General features: G+C 41.2%; 1 protein-coding gene across 1 annotated transcript in view; it reads right to left on the bottom strand.

Moving 5' to 3' along the window:
* Positions 1–330: 330 nt before the first annotated feature.
* Positions 331–11,911, bottom strand: part of GRM5 (glutamate metabotropic receptor 5) — a 277,861-nt gene continuing 266,280 nt past the window's right edge. Inside the window, 1 exon segment of the mRNA XM_068149504.1 lies at positions 331–8,488. Coding sequence (XP_068005605.1) covers positions 7,666–8,488 — 823 coding nt within the window. The 3' untranslated portion in view covers positions 331–7,665.

Genomic DNA, 11,911 nt, shown 5'->3' with positions numbered 1-11,911 from the left:
ATTCCATTCCATTGTTTGTGTATAGCCACACCTGGTTTGCAGACAAAGGCACTGAAATCTCAGTATTTCAGAGAAAAAACAACTAAATAAATCCATTTTTCAGTCATATCACAGAATTTTTTTAATACTGTTCAAAAAGTACCTGACTCTACATAAACACCAAATATAACATGATGTGGACAATTGAGAAACAAGCAAATGGATTTTTCGATGCTAAAATAAATTACATTTGTACAGGTAGAAAGTAAAAGGGAAAGCTGATAAAAATGTTCCATTTTATGAAAAAATCAGTTTCAGTTCACATCAAAATAATAATTTTTACATTCTCTATTTTTTTTTGTTTTCTTTTTTTTTTTTAATAGTATAAGCAGCAACAACGTAAAAGTAACAAAGAAAAAGAACAAACGCCCACAGAATGTTTGGAACCAGTTGTTCATAAGTTATTAGCAAATTGAGAAAATAAATAAGTCATTACAAGCACTTGTAGCCCACACAAATCTTGTAGAATTGGCACCGTCTCTCTAAAACATCTATATTCTATATAGATTTCTAATTACATATACCACCAGCAGCTGCCATATAGTCCTATTAGTACATGTAATATACATAGTATATTTGTTCCCATGTGGCAGATAGGAGTGACTAATGCTTGTTGTCTGTTTGTACTGTCGTTACTCAGAGAAGGTGAAGCCATCCATTTACACCATTGGCACTCGTTACCCAGGTTATTCTTTTACTTACCTTTATGCTTTACTGGTCTCTGTCTTTTCTGCCTTTCCCCAGTGTAAAACTGTAAGTGGCAATTGCAGAGATTTGAACAGAGGGTTATCATACTAAATCATAAGCCAAAAACAATAAATGCAAGGGGTGAATTGAGATAGTTGGACTGAAGTTTTTAGTACATGCAGTGCACACGGAGCTGGATAGAGGTTGAATGACTTTCTTGTGCATGAAGTTTATTGACTTCCCTTTATGAGATTCATGAAACTGCCAGAAATTGTGAGCTGTTTTTTGGGGGTTTTTTGGACATGTTTGTTCTGAAGAAGAGAAGGCTCCGAGGTGACCTCATTGTGGCCTTCCAGTATCTGAAGGGGGCCTACAGGAAGGCTGGGGAAGGACTGCTCAGGATCTCAGGTAGTGACAGGACTAGGGGGAATGGAATGAAGCTGGAGGTGGGGAGATTCAGGCTGGAGGTGAGGAGGAAGTTCTTCACCATGAGAGTGGTGAAGCACTGGAATGGGTTGTCCAGGGAAGTGGTTGAGGCCCCGCCCCTGGGGGTGTTTAAGACCAGGCTGGACGAGGCTGTGGCCAACCTGATCTAGTGTGGGGTGTCCCTGCCCATGGCAGGGGGGTTGGAACTAGGTGATCCTTGTGGTCCCTTCCAACCCTGACTGATTCTATGATACTATGATCCCTTAACACATTCAGTCAAAGTATGCTCTTTCCCATTGGGATACCTGCTAGAGTAGCAATGGTAGAGGAGAATGGTGGGAAGGACTAGCAAGGACTCACCAGGACTAGCAAGGTGCTTTAAGAATGAACCTAATAAAATACACCTGCTGTTTGATTCCTGCTGTTACTCTCTCAAATAGCCAAGATCTAGACTTGGATGCCCACTATCAAACTTGTATTTTCTTTATACAAACATTAATCTCTATTGACTCCATTTACCTCAACGAGTTAAGGGCCAATGTCAGCAAAGAACTTCAGTGCTTAAATTTATGCAGTGTAATACCTATTGTTGTATAATAATAGGTTCTGGTGTGGAGGCCAGAACCCTTTGTTAAATGTCTAACCTTACTGTGAAGCTTGTGAGGGGAGTCAGGTGTCCAGGAAAGCTATGCAACAAGGCAACATATGTCTGAGATTAGTCAGTTTGAGCCAGTATGGAAATGCAATACATAGATAATGCTAATTCTCAACTGGGACCCATTTCTCCACATGGCTAGAATTTTTGTGTCCAAGACGAGTGACCTTTGTAAAAGAAGGCTGGAGAAAAATCAAATGAGGTCTCTTTTATTTCTGTAGTGTCAGAGAAGTGGGAACCCCAGGTTTAATTTCTTCACCTATCCAAGAAGACTCAGACTTTGCCTGTCCACGGAGTGGTCTGAGAACTCCACGTAGAGGAATAAATTGTTTTGGACACAGAGGTAAAGAAGGGCACATCTTTCCTCCTGACACTAAAACACTATTCAGGAAAGAATTTAAAGGCTTTTTGAGTCAACAGATAGCATAGAAAAAGTATCTCCACTTTGTAATTAAGCTACTCACCTGGTTCCTGCTCCCAAAATCATTTGATATGAAATGGTTGCATCCTAGTCTTAATTATATCAAATGTATGTCCTGTCAGGGGGCAGAGCAGCTGCTTCTTTTCCACTCTGGAACTCTTGAATTTGTTTCTATCCTGTGAAGTTACCTTAGTGAGATGAACATGGGGTACCTCAACATTGAGTCATTAGAGCACTTCCTAGCTAGGAGGAAGATTTTGATCACCTCAGGCAATGGAAGTGCCTAACTTTTAATCTTTTGCCTTCTGCCTAACTGTTCTAAACTCAAGGATGTTAAAAAACAGCAGCATAACTAGACCCACAGTCTTAAAAAGCAAGAGGAAGATTTCTACTCCATTATGTAAGGAGTATGGTCCTGTTGCTTTATGTGCTATGCACTCTGTGCTCACTCATAGGGTAGATAGGGATTTAGTCTAGGAACTACTGTTTTCTGGATTCCCCATGAGCTTTAACATGAGTAGGGGCAAAGATCTGTAATTGTGACAGGACAAGGGGTAAAGGTTTTAAAGGCTTTACACCAGATATAAGGAAGAATTTTTTTACAGTGAGTGTGGTGAAACACTGGAACAGGTTGGCCAGAAGTTTGGAAGATACCCCATGCCTAGAACCATCCCAGGCCTGGGTTGGATGGGGCTCTGAGCAATCTGATGGAGTTGAAGATGTCCCTGCTCACTGAAGGAGGGTTGGACTAGATGACCTTTAAAGGTTCAACCTGAAGCATTCTGTGACCCTATGATTCAGTGTGTCAAGATCAGGGTAGTGGTGAGAATATGTGGGCGTGTAATATTAGGTGATTGAGTAAAGTGCCAGTGAAAAAGTGATTTTAAATATTGGTTTTAAATGTAGGTATTACATTCTTCTGAAATCCTAACTTTAGGCACCAAAGTCCTTTTTTAGGTCACTCTACCTCTGGTCTGTCACACTAAAAAAGTCAGGGTCATGTTCTTAATGCTGAGCATAGTGTTTTGATTTTCCTAAGGACATTTTTGTATGCTGTCATGTTTTTTCTTCTTACCTCATAAATGATATATTAAGCAGAACAGCAAAGTTGCACTCTTTCCTCTACAGAATTTGCACCCACAGTGATGCTGGTTTCAGTCTAGCCTTGGTCTCTCTAAAGAAAATATCCCCAAGTGAACTCTACTACCATCCAGAGTCTTCTCATTTACTCCCTTTGGAGAGCTTTTTCTCCTAGTTTTGATCACAAAGTTTTCCTTTTGCAAAGACAGCAACTAAACAAACATTCAAGAAAGCTAACAGGTTGCTTTTTTTTCTTGTTGTTGTTTTGTTTGGTTGTTTGTTTTACTATTCAAACTTTTTAACAGTTATTTGTTTTTACCTAGCATTTCACTTTAAATTCACTTCTGTAGCTGGAAATTAATGGAAGAAGCCAGCACCTTGTGGTCAACCAGGCTCTCATGAAACAACAGCAAGTGCATTGTGGATCATGCTCTGAAAATCTGTGGTCTAAAGTATCTGTATGAGTCTAGGCACCAAATGTTCAGATAAAAGTACAAGGAAGCACATTTCCAGAGTCATGCAATTATTCTTCAGAGCCAATTAAAAAATACAGTTCTTCAGTATTGCTAATGCTTTTTCCCAACTGGCCTGCCAGAGTGATTCACCTTATTTCAAACACACGTGAGGCTCCAGAGGTGGTTATGCCTTCTCTCTTCAAGGTTGGCCTCAAAGCACAGAAGAAACAAGTGATTTTCCAAGGTCCTTGTAGTCAAGCATGACAATAGTTTCTACTCCTTTAGTTCCCTTTCTGGCAGCAGCACTAAATTGGAAGGCAAATTCAAGCCATTCAGTTGGTACTCGCACATTCTTTATTTAAATTGGAAAGCGTTCATGATCGCAACCTTTGCTTTTATGTCTGAAAACCACTGCTGTTCTATCTTACTGTCTTAAACAGAAGCTAGCATACAAACAGCATAACAGAATCATAATGTCTCTCATTCATAATTTTCTTTGTTTCATGTGCCAAACCCACGGGCTTCTATCAAAGTCCTTTCCAGTCTTGCAAATCTCCCGCTGGGCTCGTTTGAATTACTGCTACAGTAATTACATCATTGTTATCTTCTTCCCTGCAAGAACAACTTTCCTCCCTTTGTTGAAATCCAAACATATCATACAAATTCACACTGGTGCATTCCTGCCTGTATGAATAAAATGGATTCTACCTTCTTTACATGACACTAGAGCTGACCTATCTTCCATTAAAGATAGACTGACAACAAGGGAGGTACATTCACAGCAGGCTCCATCCTTCTTTCATCACGCAGTTAAATTTTCCAGCTAATGGATGTACAAATGATGCATGAGTCCTCCCAAAGTAAGAATGAGTAAAAGTGTTTTAAATTTGTGGAGCATTAAGATTTGAATCCTCTCAAAACCTGTATTCAGGTGTTTGATTGAAGGGTTTATGTGTGTATGTGTGCATACACGGGCACACACATACCCATATCACCTTGGTAATACGTATGAAAGCTCTGAGCAATAGCTATGGCCAGGATTGTGCAGAACTGCAATCTGGGAGCAGAAGAGATATATTTATGCTGAGTTGGGGTGTGACAGTTTCTATTTCTCACTCCTTTTACTAATACTGTTTTTAAGAAAAGATTTCTAGGTTTGTTCCACTGTTGATTATTTCACAGTGCAAGCAAAGTCCACAGACTTTAGCAGGAATACATTAATATTGAGTGTCCACCAACATAAGAAAAGACTATAGAAATGGGAACCTAAAAGGCTAGGGAAAGATCAAGGTGGAGCATATTCTTGTAAGGATGTCGGTCACCAGCTTGAAGTATAAGAGAACAGATAATAATAGACTCCCTTTGAAAATCACATGAACTATCTCAGTACACTCTGTATATACCAAAACAAAATCACACTGATGGGGAACATATATTATTACATAAGTCTTCCACAAACAACATTTAAGTGGTCTAGACTCCCTAAATGAAAATGCTTTTCTTACAGACTGATCGGACATGCCCTTCCTTTAACTATGGGTTGTCACCTCTGAAAGAAGATGCTTTCTCCTAAAGATGGGCAGCAAGGGAATGATGAGACATGCTAGTACTGTGAACTAGGAGGGCAAAACCAAGCTCTGGTCTGGAAACTGTACAGCTGCACAGAATGGAGCCTGCACTGATCATTCGTGCTAGGAGGCAAGAACTACAAATAGGCATAGCTAGAAAACGACTGTACCTGGTGATATAAACATGCCCACAGAGTGCTGCCAGCTGCTGCTGCTTTGTGCAGGATGTACAGAGTCGCTAGACTATCTCTGTGAAGTGCTAGCCTGGATTCAGTCATCTTTTTGTTTGTTTTTTTATCTTTAAGTTTGATTGTTGTTGAGCAGTAAATTGGTGTGCAGCACGTGATGGTGAAACTCTGCTCCCAAAGGAATAGAGAATGGTCTTTACTAAACTACGTGAATGTGCTTTCATCTTTTGTTTCTTTGCTTGATCAACAATTCAGCATTTTGGACTTGGGGGAGAAAAACAGGATATGGATTTTGCTTACAAAATAACTTCCTATCTTCAAAGAAATAAGATGCAAAGGTTTTGAAAATTAAAGGTAGCAGCCTTATTTCAAGGCTCCCTTCCATGAGGCTGTCTTCTACATAAGGCTACATCAACTCAACGTTGAACTGAAGTACATCACTCATCACTTCATGCTATCCTTAAACAAAATCAAATAAACCAAAACAAATCCATACAAGTTTGGCACCTGAGGACAGCTATGTCATGAAGGAGAGAGCCAATACAGTGTGCGTTTAGGGCCTGACTTACAAGTTCTATGTAACTATTCCTATCAAAAATTACTGAATTTCTATTCAAACTTTAAAACTCTTCCCTGCCTGTATTAAAAAAGTGCTGTGACAGTATGAAGTGCACTAAACTCTACTACTTTGATATAGAAACAAAAATAATGAGGAATTCCCTTTCTTCTTCTGAGTTGCTAAGAAACAAAGACTCTGATGGTTCATATCTCATTAGTTCTTCTTTGTTTTAACCTTTACTCTGTATTGCTTTGAAAGTTGGTTTGCTGTTTTTTTGTTGTTGTTTTCATTAGTTTTGTTTATTTTTATTTCACAGTTCATAGCTGCAAGTCATCAGCAACTAAATGAAGTTAAAATTGTTGCTTATTAAAGAGTAGCTAAATCACCTCTAAGCAGATTTTGACACAGGGTTTTCTTCCCCTTCTATATGAGTTACAATTATGACAACCATTCCACTGACAGAATTCATTATAATACAGATTGCTCTCCTAGAATTCTGCAATTCAAAGTATGGCAAAAATCCTTAGAGTGTTTACCTGTTCCTTACAAGCAAAGACTATAGGAGTCCAGATGAGTATTTTAACAGGTAATGTTAGCATAAGAATGTCCATAAAAATGTGTTAATTTCACTGGGGAGTGTAGCTATAATATAGCTTGGTAGTGCTGCTAGAAAGAGAATATTTACCTCAACAACTTGCCCTGATAAGGGAATTACAAAACAGTACTCCAGAAAATATTTTTTGCTACTTCGTTATTAGTTGGCAACATGGTGAAATAGTCAGGAAACCTTCCTCGGGTTTTGTTGCTGTGAAGATGAATCCAATGGTAACAAATTGAATTTTTTTTGATACTGATAGAAGAGAATTTCATAAACAAATGTGTAGGTCGAGAAGTCACTTGTAAAGCCCTCCAGGTTGCAGTCACTCACTGCAAAGTCTCAGCTTAGTGTTAACCATGTGTGACGGTATCACGGACACAATATGCTTCAGCCAAAGGTTTGGTAGTCACTGAACACATATTACTGCTTTGCCAGATCTTCATAGAAAAAAAACCCTAAAACAACAACAAAAAAAAAGAAAGCTTGACAGGTTGGTCCCAGATATGAGTCTGTTAGAAAATGTACATTCAATGTTTGGTCTTCCATTCTTGATAAAAGATCAAGGTTCACTTCTGGGTAAGGAATCAGAGTAAACAAACAAACCATTGTACAGTTGTTTACAATCTTGTTCCCCCCCCTGCCCCGGATATTGTACACACAGTTCATTGTAGTACTAAAGCAAAGCACTTGGTATGTAACTGATTTAACAGACTCCTTATAAGCCCTCAAAAATAGATTCAGTGTTTCTGAAAAGCCCATGTTTTTTTAAGGCCACGATAATCTGCCAAGAGTCATTTTGTCTTTAAAACAAGCACAATTAATCTGATGTTTCCACTTCTCGAGTAATTCCTCTTCTTCCTCTCCATTTCTCACAAGATGACCCGACGCCTCTCACTCTATCTGCGTAAACACTGGAGATCTTGAAGGCTTGCCTGTCCCCTCACTACTTGCTTGTAGTCATTGAAATCCAACGTTGTCTTGAACTACATTCACAGCGAAGAAGAACTTTGAGTATAATCTCTGATGAGGAGTGTGTCGTACTTTGGGGAGGATGGGATACAGAGAGCGGATTCAGAAACCGGAGAGCTGGGAGATGCACTTCCAGAATCAATGGAGTCTCTAAAAGGAGAAGGAGGAGTTAAAGCTACCAACTCCTCAAGGTCTTGCTTGGCAGATGGGGTCTCTGAAGTGCCTTCTTTGATGCTGCCGTTCGAAGGTTTCCTAGCTGACTGCGAAGCGCCATTGACTTCAATGGCAGGAAGCGGTTGGATCTCTGCAAGCGTGGTCATTGTTGTAGGGAGCTGGATTTCCCGTGGAATCAGGTATGAGGAGCAGAGAGGAGTGGTTGCAATTGTCCCTGGAGTGGCTGTTGAAAGCATCATATTGTTCAGCTCACTGATATTGGCTGTAAAGCGAGTAACCACGCTACTGATCTGCTCCATGAGGGAGCCTTGAGAGGAGCTACTTCGCTGAGGAGGTTCTGACTGGAAGGTAGGGGCATCGTCTTCTGTTCGGCTGACGGAGGCAGTTCTGTGGCTCAGGGTGCTGATAGGTGAGGGAGTCTGTGGTCGGTACTGAGCTGGGTATTGCTCTTCTGCTTCTGAGACGTCGTAAAGCGTTTTGGCACTGGCCTCGGGAAACGTAGCGCTGCTACTGTGTCGGCTACTATCTGTGCTTTTAGAGAAAGGCTTGATCACTGCGGTTTGGTTGAGGTTCTCTTTTTTGTTGATGTGGACTGACAGCCGCTGCCAAAGGTGTGCTCCTCTGCTGCTTTTCTCGTTCTGGGCCCAGGAGACTGATTTCCCATTAGAGCTGTAAATGGAAGCAAGAAAAGATGATAACTTGCATCAAAGTTGCAAATGTAATCACTGTACCTATGCCATGAGTATGTGTTAGCTCAGAGCTTGTATTCATCCTAAAGCTGACTGTAATTCCATAGAAGTCTGTATCTGTCAACTGCAATGTGTCTACATCTGCCATTAATACCTATGTGCATCAGAGTGTGCCAACTCGCTTTACAGGTCATTTGTGCATCCAGCCATGACCTACTCTGTGATAGTTCATAGCAACTGCTGATCCCTATGCTGCTGCTTGGGACATAGGCATTCCTTGGAAGAGGAAGCATCTTGATGACTTTTCTTCTCCTAGGCTGGTGTCAGAAAAGGTGGCTGTGGGACTGAGGGATGCGTGGAGCAGAGAGGAAGAAATAGATGCTTGAAGGGAAAAGGTGAGAGATCTGGACTGTCTGGGTTGCAGGAGACAGGTATGTGTGCTGGCTTGGGATTGGTAAGGAGCTCAGTGTAAGATGCTGAGTGTGGATTCCTGGTATGGAGCAGAGTGTGTAGACTGAGAGATGGAGTGGCACAGTCCTTTATGACTGGGAAAAAACATGTTTATATCCCAGTACTTGGAAGTACTGGAGCAATACTCAGAAAAAGGCTATGCTGGTCATACGTGGAGAGATGCTTCTGATGGATCATCTCTTCTTCATCAAGTTAGCCACCAGTAGCTTAAAGAAATTATTCTTTTTTAATTGCAAGTCAGCTCAAAGAATGAAAGCATATTCCTAGAGGAAAGACATAATAGGTAACCTATACAAGCACCTCCTCATGGTGAACTGAGTTTGGAGACAGCAGTAAACAATTTTCATCATTTTCCTGCAAAATGAGTCCTCTCAGGGTAATTTTTCTTCCCATTCCATCATATCCTGCTTGTTTTTCTCCTCTTGCTACCTAAGAAAAGCCAGCTGAGGCACTTAGGAACACGTAGTGTGAAGCCAAATCTTTCCTTTTATGCCTTCCTTAGGCTGATGAACTGGTGTTTATGCACACATTAACATACAGTTCCTGGGATTAAGAAAGATGATTAGAAACATTTCTTAGCTGAAACAGACAATGACTCTGAGGTGATGTAAACAGGAAAAAAGCATAGTCTCCACATACAAATAAGCATGGGTTTATATAGAAATGCAACAATTCACTCTGTTTTCCAAAATATTTGCTACAGCTCTTACAGACTTCTTTGGAGAGACAGCTACCTTGGATACCCTGCTAGAGTATCACAAATTTGTTGTCTGTTTGTTTGCTTTTTGAGCCTAAAAGAGATATGCTCACCCGGTAGTCTGCAGTGTAACACTTTGCAAGACACACAGTTTACTAAACACAGATGACTTTATACCAGCCTTCATGTGGAGACTTGCCACATGCTACCAGTTTAATAGCTCTTCAGTCATCTAAAAAAACAGAGTTGTGCTGAGAGTGAATAAAACCTTCTCGTGGGTTCACATCTATGATTACATTACATGGAATTATGATGGCTCATGTAACACAACATATGCCAACAGCATTCCCCTTCAAAAGCAGCACGACAGAATCCAATAGACAAACACAACATAAGCCAGTGGAGGGGTTTAAGAGAAGCTAGCCTGGGAGATGATCTGTATGAGCATATAAGAGCTCACTTCTTTGCAGCGGTGATCACCAGGATGTTATCTGGATCTTGGAAGCTACCTGCTATGTACCTATGCCTAGAAGGACAGGTAAGAGATGGCAGCTGGTAACTTGCTGTTTAGACAATCCCTTCCTTTTGCTGTACCTCAATCAGAGCAAGAAGGAAAATCTAGCCTCTGGCACAGGTCACTTTGACTCTGCTTCCCTGTGAATGTCATTCTGGGCTGAACAGGAGCTGGCATGAATGTCTTCCAGCTGTGGAGCAACTGTCACCAGCTCCCATCAATCTCAGTTTGGGTTTGTATCAGTCTTGGTTGATGAACTCATTTACTGCCTTTCCACTGTGCCTGAGAGCAATCAAACTGTCTGTGTGGCTTTCATGCAGATCTGTGCCTCTAAAGGAGACCCAGCAGCTGTTTGATGCAAGTTTTGTGCAGAGGCCTGAAAGACTTGACAAACATGCATTGGAAATTCCTTGATAGAAAAAAAATATCAGGAAGCAGGCAGCAATTATCAGTAAGTAATGAGCCCTATATTTAACATTCTAGCAGTCTGCCCACCAATCACTGCAATTTTTGTCTCAGGAATCCACTTTCTCATGCTGCACCCACGTGCTACAAAGTCAACATTGGGCTGAGGTGTGCAATCATTTTTCACCTCTGTGAAAGGAACAGCACTTGTTTTCTTGTATTGGTATCAATCCAGGTTATGTCTAAACTGCAGTCATGGACTTTAATATCCTGCTCCAACAGTCTCTTGCTATTCTGTCAACTTAGCAGGACATTGCTGCAATGCATACAATTTAGCAGTAGGGAAAGAAAGGTAGATCAGAGGCGTAGGCTGTGATGTCTACTAATGAAATAGTTTCCATTTGTTATGTCCAGCCTTTCCAGGACCCTTTTGTGACTGGAAACTTTACCTGAGTGAAACTCTAGAATTTCCCTGCAAACCAATTTTGGCTTGCTCAGATAAGAACAGAAGAATTACACATTCGACTTCCCAAAGAAATTCAACTGCTAAGTTGGCCTTGCACATACTCCTACCCTACTCTGCTCCTCTGCTGGCATATTGCACTGCACAGAGCAGAGCTCAGGTCTGCAGAAGAGCAAGCTCCAATCAGTGACATAAATTCCAACCCAAAATGTTAGCAAAATACTTTCTTTTTGGTAAAATGAAGCCTTGTGCATGGCACATTTTTTTTTTTTACATCTCTTTCACTAAAGGTTAATTAGGTTCAGCTTTATGTACAAGAGGAATTTCCTCAGGAACAGTCATAGTAATTGTTTTTCCAGACTCCTAACTAAAAGCTGCTTTGATTTCAATTGCTAGGCTTTCATTCCGGCCTGCTAGACCTACCATGATGCAACATGTACAAGAAATGGACCTGGTATAAATTAGAGAGCTTGATATGGAGGTGCTGGAACGTGTCCAGAGAAGGGCCACAAGGATGAGCAGAGGGCTGAAGCACCTCTCCTATGAGGACAGACTGAAGGAGTTGGGGCTGTTCAGTCTGCAGAAGAGAAGGCTCCCAGGTGACCTCATTGTGGCCTTCCAGTATCTGAAGGGGGCTACAAGAAGGCTGGGAAGGGACTGCTCAGGATCTCAGGTAGTGATAGGACTAGGGGGAATGGAATGAAGCTGGAGGTGGGGAGATTCAGGCTGGAGGGGAGGAGGAAGTTCTTCCCCATGAGAGTGGTGAAGCCCTGGAATGGGTTGTCCAGGGAGGTGTTCGAGGCCCCGTCCCTGGAGGTGTTTAAGCCCAGGCTGGATGAGGCTCTGTCCAACC

The sequence above is a fragment of the Melanerpes formicivorus genome, unplaced genomic scaffold, assembly GCF_026170545.1.
Source record: "Melanerpes formicivorus ecotype bairdi unplaced genomic scaffold, bMelFor1.0.p_v2 SCAF_1, whole genome shotgun sequence".
Taxonomy (NCBI): domain Eukaryota; kingdom Metazoa; phylum Chordata; class Aves; order Piciformes; family Picidae; genus Melanerpes; species Melanerpes formicivorus.
This window is presented reverse-complemented; position numbering and strand designations above follow the sequence as displayed.